This window comes from Tamandua tetradactyla, chromosome 6, assembly GCF_023851605.1.
Source record: "Tamandua tetradactyla isolate mTamTet1 chromosome 6, mTamTet1.pri, whole genome shotgun sequence".
Taxonomy (NCBI): Eukaryota; Metazoa; Chordata; class Mammalia; order Pilosa; family Myrmecophagidae; genus Tamandua; species Tamandua tetradactyla.
In genome coordinates this window covers 49,437,293-49,456,270 of record NC_135332.1, presented here as the reverse complement: position 1 = coordinate 49,456,270, position 18,978 = coordinate 49,437,293, and the positions used below count along the sequence as shown (strand labels likewise).

The following is an 18,978-nucleotide window of genomic DNA, read 5'->3' as shown; positions in this document are numbered from 1 at the left end:
TTCTCTTTCCCCAGGACACAGATGGAAACTTCCAGAGCCCTGAAAAGAGCCTCAGAAGATAGTTCAGCATCTCCATCCCAAGGAAAGCCCTGGCCCCACCATCCCCTCACTCACCGTAGGAATGCAGGGAGAATAGCAATGAGGCAACTTCCTGCTGGGTGGGAAGGCAGGATGAGGCCTTCAGGGCCATTGTTTCCATCTAGATCTGTGCCTGCCTTCTTACCTCCCTCATATTCATAGCCCATGCCTGTGGCAGACATTACCAATCAGTCACAGCATGCTTTCAGAGATTGTTGGTTGAAATCTCATTTTCCCACAATCTTTCTTAGGCTGGCGACCTAACCACTTTTTGACCTCCAGGTCTGAGACTTCATGTGTTTTGATGGCCTTGGCTACTGACTGGGATGGGGTGCCCCAGGAGGAAGTTGGGATGAGTCAGTCCCATGGCAGAGTGCCAGAGAGAGATGCAGGGTTAGCGGTCATTGGGAAGTGACCATTTTTGTCCCAATAGGAAGTCCCCTTGGTATGGCTGGGGTCAGTTCCTATGGCATCTCCTTCCGTTTGGTGGGCAATATGGTACTGGCCTTAACATTTAATGAGTGCCAGCTGTGTGCCAGGCCAGCACTTGGGGCCGCTGGCCCAGTGGCTGCCCTCGGGGCCTGCTCACTCAGAGGACGCAGGACAGCCACGGACCACTTCAGCACCGTGCTCCAGGACTTTCTAGGTTATGGGCCCCTTTAATAATTGGATAAAAGTCCAAACCTTCTTTCCTGGGGAAAGCCTACAACGTTCTCTTTACCACACCAGAAGGTCCAGACCCCCTGAAGGCCACCCCTAGGCTCAGTTGAGAATCCCAGCTTTGGGCAGCGCTAGGCAGTGCTGAGGGTGGGGGAGTTGGAGAGGCGGGGGCAGGGGAAGGTGGGCAGGGGGGCTGCCAGGAGACAGAGAGATGCTGTCAGCTAATTCTGCACTGCAGCCTGTGGAACCAGAAACTTGGGGGAAGGGGATGCCCATAGTGGGGAAGCTTGGGATTCAGAGGGGGAGAGAGCTGAGGGGGAAACTCAGGGTTCATGGGGCTGGACCCCTTTGGGAGGTGGTAAAGCACCACCTTGTCCTCAGCCTCCCTGCCAAGGTCTGGCAATGGTGGCCCTGAGAGGCTGGCAGGGTCCTGGATGAGCTACGTAGCTAACCAGACTTGCACTCTCCATCAAGGTCAAACAGCTTCTGCCCTTTAACAAGAAGGGATTGTAATGAAACCTTTACAAACTGGGGACCTGTGGGGAGTGAGAGAGTGGGGGGTGTGGTGCCCTCTACCCCAAACTTGGCTTTAGATCCTGGCTCCCGGGAACTGGAAATGCACAGGAATGCAAACTGGGCCGCCTGCAGAGGCCACGTGGTGACAGGGGCTTTGGAAGCAGAGCCAACCTGAGGGTTTAAAGGCCTGAAGCTGGCCTACCCATTTTGCTAGACACAGGTTCAGGGACACATTTCTGTACTGTGAAGTAACTGTGCCCCATCCAGCCTGCGCTGTCTGAAATAGGAGGCCACAGCGTAGCCTCACCCTGCCCACGGTGGCCTCTCTTCCTGCAGATCTCCCACACGGGTCCCCACAGATGGTACGAAGGGACATCGGACTCTCCGTGACACACAGGTAGGCCCGGCCGAGTCCCAGGAGGGGAGGGGTGTGGAGGCTGGGCTGGGCCCGGCCCGGCCCGGCCAGTGCCAGGACCCCTGCGGAGGGCTTGCTGCTCTTCCGGTGGTGAATCCAGCCTGGCTGCTGCTTCTCTGCGCCCTTTGCCTGAGGTCTCTGGATGACCCTGCCCTGCCCCTGCCTGAGCTCTGTGTTGTCACCAGCAGCCACGTGTACTTGCTGTGTCTCACCCTCCCTTGCACGCTCGGGTCTCATCCTCACGCTGCTGGAGGAAAGTCTTCTCCTCCCGTCCAGGACACACATCCCAGGAGAAGCAGGGTCATTGCAAGTTTCCTCTGAATCCAGCCTGTTGTCCTTCGGGTCCTAAAACTGGCCACAGGCCGGAATGCCTTGTGGAGCTTGTTGAAAATCCAGATTCCCAGGCCGCCGCCCTAGAGATTCTTATTCCATGATTCTTGGCATCTGAATTTTTAACAACTTCCAACGACTCTGACGATGGCTCGTGATGTGTCCAGACGTCTGGGCCTCCACACTCGCTAGGTGGTGTGTGCTGGGCACGACAGGTGTGGGGGGTGTCCTGTCACCCTAAGGGGCCTGCTGGGCCAGCCAACAGAGCCGTCCCTGTTGAAGGCTGTTGTGGACACAACGAGGAATGCTGTTCAAGGGCTTTGCAACTTGCCAGGGGCTTTCATTTCCTGTTGGGCTGTATGAGCTGCACCCCAGGCTCGTGCAGGAGTTTTCCCCCCACAGAGGTGGAGACCAGGCTGGGAGACTACCTCATCCAAGGTCTGGCTGCCAGGGAGGCAGTGCCTGAGCCCAAGCCTGCCAGAGCCCTGGGACCTCTGCATGGAGACTTAAGGGTGCTGGAATCCCATACCCCAACGTATGGGAAAGGGAAATAGTGGTCTGGGCATTGGCAGACAACCAGACAGGACCCTTGGAGTGAAGGTCACAATGCCTCCCTCGGCCCTCCCCGGGTAGTCTAGTGTGGTCTTTCAGGGGCTGTGAGAGCTGCCAAGAGCAGCCCCTTGAAGTCAGAAACCCTGCCCATGCCCCTCTCAGCAGCTGCACTACAGGCAGTCATGTAGCCTCTCCAAACCCTCAGTATCCCCTTCTGCACATGGGGAGGGTGATACCTCCCACCCAGGGTAGGCAGGAAGATAAGCCAGGCCACATGCACTGAGTTTCCTGTGTCCAGCAGTGGGTAGCATGTGGCAGTCGTCCTTTGCCTCTAGCTGAGAGTGGCCAGTGTTATGCTAAGGATCGCAGGGTCAACAGGTGTTTGTCTTCACTGCACAACCCTGAGGCTGGGCCAGTTTGCCCCCAAGGGTCTCCTGAATTTCACCTTTGCATGCAGCTGCAGCAGCTAGGCCCAGAGGCTGGCTCTCCGAGTTCTGAGTGCGGCAGCAGGTCCTCTTCTCTGGCACTGCCAGGTGTCCCCACCCCACATGCCAGTAGAAGATTTCACAGCCATTCCCTCTTGGTCCTTTAACCAGTGGTCCAGGCCCCTCTCAGCAAAAGGTCCAAAGGTTTTTGATCTAATCATAAGAGGGAAGAAAAAAAACAAAAGAACTTTCAAATCCTCAGTTTAGAAGAATCTGGTCCAGGAGGGCTTTTCTTACCCCACCCCCAACTTCCCTCTTCTCAGGTCCAGACCTGACTCATTTTAGCCCGTTTTTAGGATTTCCTAGTGGCGGTTATCTCAGACACCATCAAGCCACCCCTCCCCACCACCCCCAGTGTTGAGTGAGGCATGAGAGAGTGTGAGAGGGAGAGAGCGCGTGCGTGAGCAGGCTTGTCCATGCGTGGCTTCCAGGTGGGCCGTTCCAGCAGGCAGGACCAGGAACTCCTTTCATTCTCACTCACTCACTCACTCACTGCCTCCAGGGAGGTGGGCACGGCAGTCTTTTGTCCTCCCACCATCTTTGTTGTCTGGCATGACACGTGTTACAACATCTATTTGATCCTCACAAAATCCCTGTGAGGTTGAGAGGGTCGGCCCCATTTGCAGAGGCTCTGAGGGAGGATTTGAGCCCAGTTTGGGCTGACTGCAAAGCCCATCTCTTGCCTTTGCACATGAGGCCTACTGTGGTCTCAGCTGCCCAGTGGCCTCTTTTGGAGAAGCTCTGCGCACTGGATTCCAGCTCCCACTGCATAGCACCTCAACTGTGTGACCCTGGGCAAGTCACCTAACCTCTCTGAGCCAGTTTCTGAGTTTCCCAAACCTGCCTAATGCCCAGGGTGATTGAGAGAATTGAATGAGCTAATGTTTGTGGACCCATTGCAAAATGAGCCCCCAATACTGTAGACATTCATTCTGTGGTCAGTGTGATATACAATGCCTTTAAAAGTGCATTCTTCCAAAAAGGTGAGTTTTTTCTGCCCTTGGGCCTGTCCCCCCGTGGAATGACCTTGGGCTTTTTTTTTGGGGGGGGGGGGCATAACCCATTCAACCACCATCCTTCCTTCCAGTCTTTTTAATTTTTTTAATGTTCATTTAGTTTGGATTGAAAATACATGCATATGCTCAAAATTTAAGAGGTATAAAGGGGGACAGAGAGAGGGAGGCCCCTCTCTCCACTCCCATTCCCCAGCTTGCCTGCTCCCGTATAGGCAGTGTTAGTAGCATCTCATATATCCTTCCAGAGATTTTTTTTTTTAACATGGGCAGGTACTGGGAATCGAACCCGGGTCTCCGGCATGGCCGGGGAGAACTCTGCCTGCTAAGCCACTGTGGCCTGCCCCAGAGAGGTTTTATACAAGAAAACACATATGTATATTTGTCCTCCTTTTTTTCTCATATAAATACTGTGCATATTTATACATAATGCCTATACTTGTTTTTTTTTTCTTTTTAAAATTGAGGCATAATCTGCATAGAGTGAAATACCCAAATGAGCTTTTACACATGCATTCACCCATGCACATATAGAACAGTCTGTTCCACAGAAAGTTTCCTTTGACCGTTCCCAGTTGATAGTGCTACCACCCAGAAGTCACAAGTCAACCTTTGTGACCATAGATTAGTTTTTCTATACTTAAACTTCATATAAATAGACTCGTGTAGTATTTTCCCTTACTTTTTTTCACTTGATGATATAATTTGGAGATCATTTCATATCTGCACAAATAGAACTGATCTTTTTTTCCTGGCTGCATAGAGCTCCATTGTTTGATTGGACCAGACTTTATTTAGCCAGTCACCTATTGATGGACAGCTAAGGTTGTTTCCAGTCTTTTATTGTTACAAACATGTCACTTTCCATAATCTTGAATGTAGGCCATTGACACACAGAGAATTCCTGTGGCATAAATTCCTGGGGCTGGAATTGCTGGGTCAGAGGGTGTGTACACTTATAATTTGGGGGTTGCTAAATGAACTACCCTAGAGCCTGTATCAATGACCATATCCATTCTGGGATTTTTACAGTGATCACTTTCTGATAGGGCAATGGGAATGCCTGGGGGAAGCACTTGGCCTGGGGTGTCCTGGTTTTCCAGGGCTGGGTGGGGTCGCTCTGCAGCCTCACTCTGCTCTGCAGCCAATGTGAGCAGGCTCGTGTGCCCACCCCTGCAGGTTCTCCACCAAATCCTGGCTGTCGCAGGTCTGCCACGTGTGCCAGAAGAGCATGATGTTTGGAGTGAAGTGCAAGCACTGCAGGTGACGGGCAGAGGGAGGAGGGTAGATGGGGGTTATCACAACCATTTTGGGTCAGTTCTATTACTTCATTCTTGGCCTTAAGAATTTCCTCTATATTCAGAGGAATTCTGCTAAACCCACTCTTCACAGTCCCGTTCAGCACACCAGGGAGTGATCAGTCTCTGCTATGGGAGATTAAGGAAACATCAAGCAAGGTACCCCTGGGAGAAAGGGATATTTGAGATGGGCTTTGAAAGATGAATTGATGTCTACCTCATGGACCAAGGATGGCACAGAATTCTAGGCCAGAGTGAGCATGATGTGCAGAAAGCAAGGAGGAACGTGAGGACATCTCTGGGAACTGTAAGGAGTTCTGAAGTTTAGCCTTGCATTTTAGTACCTGAGGGGTGGAAAATGGGGCCAGGCAAACATGAAAGCAGAGAGCAGGCTCATGGTATTTACAGAAGTTGAGAGTGAGGGGAGAATAGATTCTACACAAATCTGGCCTTTTTCCCTCATAGCATTGTGATTCCCAATAAGAAAGAAAGGCAAGAAGAGGGAACAGTGTGGGGGGAGCAGAGGCTGCAAAAACGTCCAGCTGCCTCCACTTTACACATTCAGCTGCCCGTACCTTACTCAGGGTGGACTTGGAGCCACTACTCCCAGCTCATGCTGTTCCCTATTGCTTTGCAACCCAGGGCAAGGCACTTGCCCTTTCAGTGCCTCATTATTATAATTTGTAGACCTGGGAGGATTTCAGACCTCTTTGCCCATTAGGACTGCTCTGAGAATCTGAACTAAATGTGTATGAAAACATCTGGGCTTTGATCATAATTTAGGGGTGGGGCTTGTGTTTCCAAAAATGTGTACGTCAGACCGATTGTTTTCCTAATGATCTGACCACCAAGGAGATGCTGGAGCTTTCTCTCCAGTCCAGATCTGCAGTGGCTCCTGGTTCTTTGGCTCTGAACTGGGCTCACCAGCTCCCTTTCATGTAGTGAGCCCCTGATGACTCATGAGCCTCATGCTGTGATGTGTCTGCCACATGAAATTGGCCAGGCACCCTGCCAGCCCATTTTACAATTAAGAACACAGTGCAGGCAGGACCAAAACGAGAGCCCATGTCTTTCCACTCCTGGTCCAGTGTTGACCCTGCAGACCACTGGCCCCCATGCTTGACGGTGGCAGCAGAGGCTGCCTGTCAAGGAACCCCTTGAATCTTATGGTAGTGCAAATAGTCTAATCATCCTTTTTGTAAGCTCACATGTGCCTTGAGCTTTCTGAATATGGGTGCACGATTTCCTTTTCTTCAGAAAAGAGAAATAGATGCCCAAGACCAGTTACAGTGGGAATATTAGTGCCCACTTTGCTGTGAGGATGGGTGAGAACAGGTGAGCCCGGCGGGAATGTGGCATCTGCTCACACAGCAGCTGCTGTTACTGTTAACTTCTGTTGAGAAATGCATGGAAACTGGAGTGGACGTGGGTGAATGTTCCCCACAGCTGCCCAGGCAGTGCCTCCGATACCCTGTGCTTGCCGGGATCCCTCATGAATGCCGGGAGCCCCCCCACCATGGGTGCCGGAAGCCCCCCGTGAGTGCTGGGAGCTTCCCCATGGGTGCTGAGAGCCCCTCCCAGGCCCTCTGGTCACTAACCTCACCTCCCTTTTCAGGTTGAAGTGTCACAACAAGTGTACAAAAGAAGCCCCTGCCTGTAGAATATCCTTCCTACCATGTGAGTTTTCTGTTCTTTCTTTCCTCTGCCTTCTAAATATGGGGTAAATCTTTCCTTAGTTTGGTTTCTTTCCTGCTGATTTTCCTACCTTTTTAAACAGTATCTAGGCTTCGGAGAACGGAATCTGTCCCTTCGGACATCAACAACCCAGTGGACAGAGCAGCCGAACCCCATTTTGGAACCCTCCCCAAAGCACTGACTAAGAAGGTATGCTTGGCCCAGGCCCAGCTGTTTGCTGCTTCTGCTGGGGAGAAGCCCACCCAGAGTCCCCGCCGCAGGGCACCCCAGTATGGAGGCTCCTCAGTGGGGCAGCGGGCCCACAGCCCAAGGGTCATGGCCTGAGGGGGCCTTTGGTAGCCACATCTATAGCCACTATTAGGCCCCACATTTATATCCATGTAACCATGGGGGCCCCCCACCCCTACTCCCGCCCTCCTCCTCTGAGCTAACATTTCTCAAGGCTTGCTCCGTGCCAGGCACTTTCTCCACGGGCTATTTCATTAAACTCTCACACTCTCACAAGGGTTCTGGAAGCCCCATCCTGATACTGCCTCCATCTTACAGTAGGGGGAACTGAGCACAGGGTCCCTCAAGTGAGAAGTAGGCCAGGGCCCTCGGTCACAGCAGGCATACCTTTGGCTCTTCATCAAAGCAGTCTTGGTGGCCTCTAAGCTTGACTCTGCTGCCATTTTAGGGGTGCTCAAAAGAAACACATCAAAATGCATTTCTTTACAGAAACTGGGGTCTGGCTTCTTTGCCATGCAGCTCAGCGCCTGCTGCAGCCGGTAGGGTCTCAGAAGGCCTGTGGCCTCCGGGAGGGTCTGTGTGCACTGGCCCCTTGACAGAGGCCCCTGTCCTGGTGGCTGCACAGCTGGCCGCTGCCCCACACCGTGCCCCCCTCCAAGCTCTGTTTGTAAGCGTGTTGGATCCTGCCCTCAGCCCAGGGAATTGGCTCGGCTGGTGCTGCCTCCCCACCCAGGAAGCACGTGAGCAGCTGCTCCATGGCCAGAATTCAGTGGTCCCTGTGGGCCAGCCTTGGCGGAGGTGGGAGCAGAACTGGGCCCCTTCGGGCCGCTCTGGGAGGCTCCAGCGCCACCTCCTTGTCGGACAAGGGAGGCGCGGCCACCGTGGACCTGACCCTCCCCCAGGGATGGACCCCTCATGTGCCTTCTTTCCCGCCCCTCTCTGCCGGTCCTCACCGCCTCCCTCTGGCAGGGGCCCCCCACTGGGAATGGGAGGCAGAGTGGAAAGATGATGGGTTCAAGTCCTCAGCACTCCCCTTTTCTTGCTTCTATGACCTTGAGTGAGTTTCTTCACCTCTCCAGCCTCCTTCTCCTGTTTTGCAGAGTGGGGACGCTAGCGCTTCCTTCTCGGGTGGAGGGGTAGTGGGGTAATGTTTGTGAACGAGCTCATAGGAAGTAATACCCTCCAGCCAAATAGTATTTGCTTTCCAGCAAGCAGGCCCAGCTCCTCAGCAGGAACACCAGCGCCCCCCCATCTGCCCATCTCGTCCTAGCGTCATTACTGCACCTGCCGCCCTTCCCAGCCGCCCCAGCACACCTGCACATGCTCCACACCCCCGGGCCTGCTCGGTCTGTTCCTAATCCACGCCTTGTTCCTGCCTTTCCACCCGTCGGGACAACCCTCAGGCACTCCTGCCCCAATGCCCCTCTCCTGTGAAACCCCCTGACCCAGAAGCCGACACAGTTCTGGGGGTGCCCTGACCGGGGTGCACTGTGTGCCCTCATGGCCCCTCATCTCTCTGAGGGCAGTGGCTGGGCAGAGTTGTTCTGGTATCCCTATTTATGTTTATTATAATACGAGCTAACGTTCACTGAGTTCCCACTGGGTGCCAGCTCTTGTGCCAAGGGCTGTGTATTTATCCCATTTCCTTCACAAGGACCTGCTGTCTCTCTGACCTCTTCTCCAGCTGCCCCCCCCCTGCAGCCACTCTCCCATTTCCAGCCACCCGCCTTCAGCCAGTCCCCCTTGCAGCCGTCCCCCACTCCGGCTGCCCACCCCTCCAGCCATGCTCCCCCTTCCAGCCCCTCCCCCCTTCCAGCCCCTCCCCCCTTCCCAACCATTCCCCCCTTCCAGCCATCCGCCACTCCAGTCGCCCACGGACTGGCTGTGCCCCTCCCTCCGGGCATCTCTACCTGCACGTCCCTTCCCAGGTATCTAACAGCGCTCACCTCCTTGGGGTGTTCAGGCCTCTGCTCAGCGTCACCTCCTCAGCGAGGCCTTGCTTGGACAGGGTCTGAAGGGACCCAGCCCCTACGTGCTGGCTCACCCCTGGGCAGCAAGGCCCACTGCGTTGGCTTTGGGGGATTCCAGAGCCCTCTGGGCCACCAGGGCTTTTAGGGCCTGTGGAAAAGAAACCTTTCGAACACAGTGCTGAACCCCACTTGCCCAAACTCTTTTGACCGAGGAATTCCTCCCCCCCACCCCTGAGGAAGCACGATCAGGCCCAGGGTCCCACTTGATGTAGGGCCCAAAGCACTGGGTGGTTCTAGCCAGCAGTCTGCAAAGAGTGGTGTAAGCATGTATTGGGCACCAGCTGTGTACACACACCCTGTTGTTTTTACGCTGCTAATCCACACATGTACCTCTGGCCTCAGTGTTAGTGTTTTCATTTCGTGGTTGAGGAAATAGAGAAGTGAAGGAAGTTGCCCAAAGGCATCCTACTAAGAGGTGGTAGAAACTGCCTGAGAATTCCAGTCTGTGCACCTCCACACCCAGCGCTGTTTCTGCTAAACTGCAGTGGGAGAGGTTTGTACTTGGAGACTGTTTCCCCAGCCCTTTACTCCCCTCCTTTTTGTCCATTTCTAGTGCAGCATCCCCTTTGCCCCCACTGGCTGTCTGGCATCTCCTCTCCCAGCTGTCACATGTCAGAGCTGTTACGGGGATCTCATCTGTGCTGTGGTAGGAGGAGCCGGGATCCCCACCAGCTCCCTCTCCACCCTCCCCACCTCCACTCCTGGGCCCCACTTCCCTTAACCCCATAGGGGGCTTTGATGGTGGGTGGCGTGGGTGGAGTTTATACTGTTATCAGCACTGCCCGAGCTTCAGTCAAGCGCAAACCATCTTCGTGGTTTCTGTCTTAACCGGGTACCATCTGACCTAATATGTACTTACAACAATTCATTTTTATTTAATAAATTTGCAACACTATCCTAAAATGAAAACCAATGTCACTTACCGTAAATGGAAGGTAATTATTAAAATATCTTTAAGAAGTCATAACTCCATCTAGATACTAGGCTTGCTGCAGTCCTGGACCCCCCACTCTCCGTTGAGGCGAGTAGCTGGTGATGGATTGGCATTGCGGATACTGGGGCCCCAACCCAGCCTTTCTCCTTGGCTGGTCAGGCAGGGGCAGAGGGGCTTCCAGTTCCGTGGTCAGTGTTCTTCCATGTCATGGGCCCTGAAGTACCCCATGGGCACCAGAGACACCCCGTCCCTTGACAAGCTCTGGCTGTCAGGAGGGGGACTTGCAACTTATTGTCCAAAGCAGGGTACTCCTGGGTGTGTGAAGGGGGTGATAGTACAACAGGACTACAGGCAGAGAACCGGGCCTGTCTGGGCAATCCAGGGCCTGTGGACATCTTCTAGGAGGTACATTCCAGCTCCTGAATTCTAATCTGTCCGAGACGTCAGCTGGCACCAGCCTAAACCGTCACCTCGTTCAGGAGTTTGCAGTTTAATGTGGGCCCTCAACATTCCCAACGTCTCGAGGACAGCACGATCTGTAATGCCGGGGGCGCATCCTTTCTGCTCATTGCCATCTTCCCATATCTAGCAGAGCACCTGGCACATAGTAGACACTAAATAAACATTTGTCAGGGCCTGGATTTAGTTCAGTGAAAAGCCCTACTGTGTGCTGGGCTTGGAGCCTTATGGGATGCACAGTGTTGTGGGAGAGATGTTAATAGCAAAGCACCTGGAGGTCGCCTGCAGTCACAGACTGTGAGGAACAGCCCCGATGCATTCGTGTGGGGAGCTGGGGGAGGACAGAGAGGAGGGGCGTGGGGCCAGCCAGGGCTCAGGAAGGGCATTGGGGAGGAAGGGATGCTTGAACTGAGATAGGAGAGAAATGCAGGTGTCCTTAGGGCGTTGAGGTGGGGGTCTTTATGTGCCTCTCCTCCACCCCGCCAAATATTAGACCCATAAAATGTCAGAGCAAGAAGGCAGGACCCAAAGAATCCCCTGGCATGAAGGAAGGGGAAACTGAGGCTCAGGGAGGGGACTGGCATGGGTGTGGACGGGAAGCCGGGTGAGGCAGTGACAGCCCCTGCCCCTGTCCGGTGCCTCTTCCTGCAGGAGCACCCCCCAGCCGTGAACCCCCTGGACTCCAGCAGCAACCCGTCCTCCACCACATCCTCCACGCCCTCCTCGCCGGCACCCTTCCCGACGTCCTCCAACCCGTCCAGTGCCACCACGCCACCCAACCCCTCACCCGGCCAGCGGGACAGCAGGTTCAACTTCCCAGGTACTGTGCGGCTTCTCGGGCCCTTAGTGGTATGGTTGGGTCCCCCTCCCCATAAGACCCTGGCAGCCTCAAGGTCAAACACTGCCACCTCTAAGAGCTGGCATTAATGGAGCACTTGCTGAAAGCCAGGCGGCATATTTAAACCAGACACAGCTCTGAGGTGGATGCTGTTGTTATGCCCATTTTACAGATTGGGATGCAGAGGTTCAGAGAGAGGGAAGCAGCTTTGCCTAGTCACACAGCCATGGGCAGCAGAGCCAGGGTCAAATCCCAGTCAGTCTGGCATAAAGCCTGGATTCTTATAATCCCTGCATTGCCTTCTTGGGCATGGAGCGGCTTCTCCTGGGCATTGCCCACTTACTCGGAGCTGGCTGTTGAGCTTCCAGGAGACATGGCAGGCAGCCTGCAGAGCTGAGCGGGCCTGGAAGAGGGAATCCAAGACCCTGTCACTCACCACACCCCCTGTGATCAGGCATCTATGTAAAGAGAGCTCCCCTGCCCTTTTTCATAAAATGAGGACACCATGTGAGATTATGTTATCCTCGTTTTGTGGATCAGGACTCAGAGGCCCAAAAGGAGGGCGTGGAGGAGCAGGAACTGAGCTGGAGCTGGCCTCTGCCCCCACCTGCTGCCCTGGGTCCACTGGGAGGGGCCCCGGGGCTCCAGCAGAGCGAAGCCCGCTCATCTGCCTCCAGACCGAGCTGTGGCCTCAGCCTCAGTGGCAGCACCTCGCAGAGTCCGTCTCGGCCGTCTGTTCCTTTCAGTTTGCAGCCCTGGGGGAAGGAAGGAGGGTGGCCGGGAAGCCTTGCTCCAGCTCGGGGGCTCCAGGCCAGGCTGATGCTCATCACCAGTCACTGGCCCCAGAGCTCCAGGCCCAGGAGGACAGAGGCCCCCTTCACCAGGCCTCTTGGGACTTCTTAGGAGAGAGGGGCGTGAAAAGTGCAGATTTTGTAGAAACTTTTTTTTCCCCTTTGCCTCTCCCTTCACCTTAGCTTGCATGTGGCTGGATCTGTCAGGACGCTAACATATTCGGAGCACATCCCTCCCCTCCCTGCGATGAGAGGCCCATTTGATTAACCTCCTCTCTAATTCTGCTCTGCCTTTATTATGCTCTAAAAACAAGCCATTTGCTCAACTTCCTAGTTGGGGTTCTCTAAAAAGTAAGGGCCTGCTTGAAAATCAGGAGCCAAAGGAAAAGTCCCTTTTGTGACGTCAGCCCAACCTGCCCAGCTGCCCCTGAAGTCCCTAGCCTGGGCCCTCGTTGTCCCCCTTCTCAGCATCTCTGCCCCTTTGGCCATCTCCTTTCTCTGGTCAGTACGGCCCAGCCGTAAGCCCTGGGAAGGAGCGCCTCCTCTTGTCCACAACCCAGAACTGCATGGAAGCAGTTCAGTCTGTCTTCAAGGGTAAAACCTGTGAAAGGTGGTTATTTATATCCCCATTTCATAGACAGGCAGGTGGAGCTCAGACAGGTTAACCAACTTCCCAGGGTCCCAGTTAAATGTGGAACTTGGGTTAGAGACAGGTTCCAAACCCCAGTGCGTCCTGGATTTTTTTTTTTTTTTTTTTGGTTGTGGGTGGGGCGGGGTTGGTGAAGGAGATGCTACAGCCCCTCAGTAACTCTGGGGGCAGACGAGGAAGCAGAGACCATTCCTTTGCACATAAGCAGAATCACTTTTTTTCTGTTCCATTGTATTTTGCCCTCCTGGGTTCACTGCATTTTATAGAGGGAGGTGGGCCTGAGAGGCAAATGGAATGGGCCAGGGCTCTGTGGCAAGGGGGGGGACACTGAGAGTCAGTCTCTGGACCCCCACCCTCCGGAGCTAGCACTTTTACCCCTGGGCATTCCAGCCAGCACCCATTTCTTCCCAGCTCTTCCCCTCCCTCCTGCATGGATCACCCTGTCCTTGCCAGGCCCACGTGGGCAGGGCAGGGCAGGGCAAGTGTTAGGGGGCTGTCCTGGCCGTCACCAGCCCCTTTCTCCCAAGTAGAGAGCCAAGGCCCATCTCTTTCTGCCCCCTCGCTGTGTGTGCTGTTCTGCCTGTGTGACTCACCTCCTCTTCTGTTTAAAGCTGCCTACTTCATTCATCATAGACAGCAGTTTATCTTTCCAGGTGAGTCCTTTGCATGGTTCCCCTAACTGCCCCTTACTGTGAACCCATCTTGTCCAGGGCGCCCTCTTCCTGGCACCTTGGAGGTGCTTGAGCCTCAGACTCACCAATATTGAGAGCTGATTGCCAACGAATCAAGGCTGGGCAAGGGTGTGGGGCCAGTAGCATTGCAGCAGACTCCTCACAGGGACAGCTGCAGCTCCCTGCCAGGCCTGGGGGCTTTTAGCCTTGCTGAGAGGGACCTTAGACTCCATCCTGCCCCTTCCCACTCAGCAACTACAGCAGACTCAATCCAAGTCACACAGCCAGGAAGTGGCAGAATCAGGATTAGAATCCAGATTTGCAGGATTGGGGGAGAGGACTTCTTGCTGATGCTTTATGAGTATCTGCCACCACATCCTCCTCTCCACAGGGAAGCTGCTACACTCTCTTACAAAAGGAAAACCCAGTTTTGGAAGGTCTGCTGGCTTCACTTAGCAAGCTTCATTTTTCTGAGCCTTACCACACAGCGCCATCTGCTGGCCATAGTTGGAAATGCCTCATTGCAGAAAATTGCAAGGGAAGACCATCTCATCCATTCCACAAAAAGGAATTTTGCAAACCTTCATTGTGCCGACCATTTCATTTGGCCAAATTCATGCCCCTAAGGAATTTGCAAGATTACTACCTGTCCCCCAGGCGAAAGGTGACAAACATAAGTACAAGTAATCTGCAACTTTTCAAGTCCTAATTTAACCACTTGATGGTTCCTGTGTTTTAGACGGTAAAGTCTGTAGCTAATGATGTTTTTCCTGGGCTAAACAGACCTGATCTGAAGTCATGGTAATTGGTTATCCCAGGTCTTTCTATCCCTCAAAACAGCTACAGCAGGGATTGACGTGAAGCATTTGTAAATCCTTCCGTACAGCTTTGCCCAGGCCTGTGCAGGCTGCCAGAGGCCGGGACCTGCCCAGAAGAGACTTCTCTTTGAATAGTTGAGGAGCATCTGTGGTTTCACCCCCATTTTTGCTGCAGTTCCCCTCCCCTGGATGCTGGTTCTAGGATGGTGTGCAGAGGAGTACCCCAAAGTGTCAAGAACATGTGGTTCTTTTCCAGAAGGACCGATTTTGCTCAGGAGATATGGGAAGAAATTGTAGTTCTTAATTAAAACAACATGGAGGCATTTAGAAGCAGAATATAAAAATACTACAGCCTTCAGAGACATTTTTCATCCCCCTTGAGGTACTGTTTCTCCCTGGGCCTCCCTCCCTGCTTCCTCTCCCCACTGACAACTGTGCTAGTCTTCTGCAGAATCATTTGAGCAGCGTGGAAAGGGTAGAGCTATCAGGTTGCCCCTAGTAGTAGACAGGATGTATTACCATCTGGTAAGATCTTAAAAGCAGAAACTCCCAAGATCCAGGATTCCCTGGAAATTGTGCACAAGACATAGGGTACAAGTGTGTACATCCCTGATGAGAGGGTCCCAGTGAGAGTCTCTTCAGTTTTCAATGTCTATAAGATCCTAAAGATGTTAAGAATCTCAAGTTCGGATGACTTCAGGGGAACCCCTGGGAAAAGCACTAAAGGACAGTGGAGGAAGTTTCATGGCAGAAAGAGGAGGCAGGGGAGAAGCCATCAGAGGCTGCCCTGAGCAGGTGTCAAGGGGAAGGAAGAGAAATGAGAGAGCCGGGCAGCAGAAACAGACTTGGAGGATTTCCTGTCTAGCAGTTTGGTTCCACACCGGGGTGACCATCCCAACTGATGGTTGCCTAGGGCTGAGCGGATTCCCAGGACACAGGACTTTCAGCACCAAAACTGGGAAAGCCTAGGCTCAGGGGTCAGCTCCAGCTGACAATCCTGTGTATTAACTTCTTCCATGAGAGCTCCCCCAAATGAGTCCCACACCCAGAAGCCGAAGGGGTGAGGCTTCTGACCCTGGCAGGAAATTTCCAGCTGTTCTGCTAGCACCAGGTGGCACTAATAAGCGACCTACAAGCCGTGCCATGGACCACTGCTGGCTAAGCCATTCAGTGAAGAACTCTCATGGGTTGTTGCAACCAGCCCCTGCAGAGAAAGGGGTCTGGCCCATGTGTCCAGTTGGCTTTTATCTTGTGCTTATGTGAGACAGTTTGGCCTCAGGGGGATGGCCCTGAGGAAGAGTCCCTTCCTGGAGCGGAGTTTCTGTGTGGGCAGAAACAAGTCTTATTGTGGCTGGGGCCGTGCATTATTTTAGTTGGTCCTTGCAGGTGCAGCCTGGAGACACACGTGTGCAGCCCTGTCCAAGAGGCTGCTCTGGGGTAGATCGTGTTCCTTGCATGTGCTGGACTTCAGGCACCGTGTCTTTTTTGGGATGTTGAAACGTGTTCTCATGCTTTGAATTTGGTTTTTTGTTTCCTGCAGACATCTCGGCCTTTCCACAGGCAGCCCCGCCCCCCGATGCTGCAGACAGTGCCCGGTAGGTGTCCGCACACCTTGTCCCTCTTCTCCGTGGGGCTCACTGAGACAGGACCCAGATCCATGACCACCTTCCACCAGCCTTAAAATCTCTGTCCCTCCTGCTCTGGACACTGTTGTTTATCTGGCCCACTGGTTAGAGAACTCCTTGTGCAAATTCATCTCCCAGACCAGTGACCCGCAGTCAGAGGATTTATTTGCCTCTGTTTGGTCACGTTTGGGTAGGACTGGTTGAGCCCTTTCCATGGAAGCTGTGTGAAGCACCTCACCCCCTCTGGTCAGCGCCAGGAAGTAGGTGTTGACATCTGCATCATCCTCAACCTGTAGATGGGGAAGAACTCAGAGAGGCTAAGAAATTCCAAAAGTTCATAGCTAGGAAATGGCAGAACTGGTTCTCAAATGCAAGCCTGGTGGATTCCAAGTCCAGAGCATGTGCTCAGAATCTCTGTCCTGCAGTGTCAGGTTGGAAAGGGGCCTTGTGGTTCCTGCCCATCCCTTGTCCACTGCCTCCCTGAAGTTAGCCTGGAGAGGGGCAGTGGTGGGACCTGGTCCTTGGCCTCTGTTTCCACAGCACCCACCCTGCCTTTGCCACAGCCAGATCCAGGCCCTTGGGTCCTTTTCTCAGGCCTCACACAGGGAGCCCCAGCTCAGAGCAGTGGCCTGGCCCCGGAGTCCCCTTGACAATCCTTCTTTTACTCTTAGGCTTGAGGACCAGCCCAAAACAGATGTGTTGGAGGATCATGAAGCAGAGGTAAGTGAGGGTCACAGCTCGGGTCTGTGGACAGCCCCTTCTCTGCAAAAGCTATTCCAGGTTCTTACTGCGAGCTGGGAAGAATGATGAGGGAAGCAGTGAAGTAAGTTTCCTTTTGCTTTTCTGGTTTTGAAGCTAACTCACGTAGGCTCTTAATTCTCAAGGTTCTCATCCCCAGTCCAGAGGGAGGGAAGGGGGTTGATTCAATCATTCTGGGAGGGGCCGGACATTTATATTTTTTTCAAAGCTCCACATTGATTCTATTTCTAGCCAGGGCCCAGAACTACCCTCTTTAGCCTGGAACAGAAGCATTGGCTGACCCTGGTTCCCTGCAGTGAAGTGGGGCTTAGGGAAGGTTAACAGAGTGATTTATTCCTGCCCAGGGGAGAGTCAGAAACTCTGTATTTGAACCAAAGAACACTCAGAAAGGAGGAATCTGGTTAACTTCTCTGCCAGGGCTGCTAACCCTCTACTCTAATGGTCATATGTTGCACAAAGCAGATCATAGAATGTTAGGGGAAGACTTTACGGTCCCCTGGACCAATTGCCGTGTTCTGTGAAGGAGGAAACCAAAGTCCAGAGAGGTTAAGTGACCTGCCCACCACCCACAGTCAGCCACTGACCCCAGGGCTCCTCCTTACCTGCCTGGGGCTCTGGGCGAGGGAGGAGAAATGGACTGAGCCTGTATCTTATTGTACCTGCTGTTCTTTCCTCCTTTCCTCCCAGGCCGAGGAGCCCGAGGCTGGCAAGTCGGAGGCAGAAGACGACGAGGATGAGGTAGACGACCTGCCGAGCTCCCGCCGGCCCTGGAGGGGCCCCATCTCCCGCAAGGCCAGCCAGACCAGTGTGTACCTGCAGGAGTGGGACATCCCCTTCGAGCAGGTGGAGCTGGGTGAGCCCATCGGGCAGGGCCGCTGGGGCCGCGTGCACCGTGGCCGCTGGCACGGCGAAGTGGCCATCCGCCTGCTGGAGATGGACGGCCACAACCAGGACCACCTGAAGCTGTTCAAGAAGGAGGTGATGAACTACCGGCAGACCCGGCACGAGAACGTGGTGCTCTTCATGGGGGCCTGCATGAACCCCCCGCACCTGGCCATCATCACCAGGTAACCGGCCGCTCAGCCTCCCCCTCCTGGGAGCCCCGTTGCTTCTGTGGCCACCCTGAGCCTGTGGAAATTCATTAATGTAAAGAGGTACAAAGAAGAAAACCATGGGCACAATTTCCCATCCACAGAACCCCGCTGATATAAAAACAAAAACAAAAACAAAAACAAAGATGTAAAATGGGACCTCTCTAAGGTCAGAGAAAATTCACACATTCCAGAAAGTTACAAAATCAACTTCCCACCCCAACTGGGTGCTCCTCACCAAAGCTGGACACTGGAAACATTACCTTAACGTTCCTTCCATTAAAACATGCGACTGTACCTACAGATTTGTACCTGTTTATCCATTCTTTTTAAAGAAAAGACATGGAAAAGATCACACTTGTTTCACACCTTGCAGGTCTGATTTTTAACAGCTGCATAATATTCCCATCGTGTCCCCCCCCACCCCATGTGCTGGCAGATGTTGAACAGAAGGTCTTGGGTTGTGGGGAGGGAGGCCCTGTTTGCAGCATTTGGCAGATCTGGGGGTGTAAACGTTCCCAATGTGGGCGATTTCAAACGACCATCCTGATGTCCCCGAAAGCGGGGTGCATTGGAAAGAGAGCTGCATGGTTGGGCTCTGCTCCGTAAGCCGATTGTGATTTATTTCCCCTGTCCTCTTGCTGGATGCTCTGTTGTGATGCACTAAATCCTCGTTTGTAGATCTTGATGACCTTCTGTGAGTGTGTTTGTTGGGCTGAGTCAGAGTATGCACATTTAACATTTTAATGTGTATTGCCCATTTGTACTCCAGAAAGCGTTCACCAGCTTACACTCCCATCATTGTTGTGCAAGAGTTTTCCCCAGAGCACTGTGAAATTTAAACATTTTTTTTGCCCATGACATTAAAAAAATTGGTTTTCGTTGTCTATTTTAAAACCAAAAAAAGTGATATGAGGTAATTGAAGAAATTTTGGAATATGCGTAGAAGTTTCAAGAAGAAACTAATAATCATTTCAGCCAAGAGGAACCTGAGTAATACTCTGATGACATCCCCTTTAACCGGACCCTGTGCTTTGAAAAAA

General features: G+C 53.3%; 1 protein-coding gene across 2 annotated transcripts in view; it reads left to right on the top strand.

Moving 5' to 3' along the window:
• KSR1 (kinase suppressor of ras 1) overlaps window positions 1-18,978 on the top strand; it is a 163,841-nt gene that overhangs the window by 123,538 nt on the left and 21,325 nt on the right. For both annotated transcript variants that reach the window (XM_077165248.1, XM_077165247.1), the window contains exons 6-14: window positions 1,591-1,651; window positions 5,229-5,312; window positions 6,963-7,024; window positions 7,125-7,231; window positions 11,345-11,513; window positions 13,583-13,624; window positions 16,001-16,055; window positions 16,757-16,805; window positions 17,532-17,911. In XM_077165248.1, coding sequence (XP_077021363.1) covers window positions 1,591-1,651; window positions 5,229-5,312; window positions 6,963-7,024; window positions 7,125-7,231; window positions 11,345-11,513; window positions 13,583-13,624; window positions 16,001-16,055; window positions 16,757-16,805; window positions 17,532-17,911 — 1,009 coding nt within the window. The remainder of the gene's footprint in view (window positions 1-1,590; window positions 1,652-5,228; window positions 5,313-6,962; window positions 7,025-7,124; window positions 7,232-11,344; window positions 11,514-13,582; window positions 13,625-16,000; window positions 16,056-16,756; window positions 16,806-17,531; window positions 17,912-18,978) is intronic.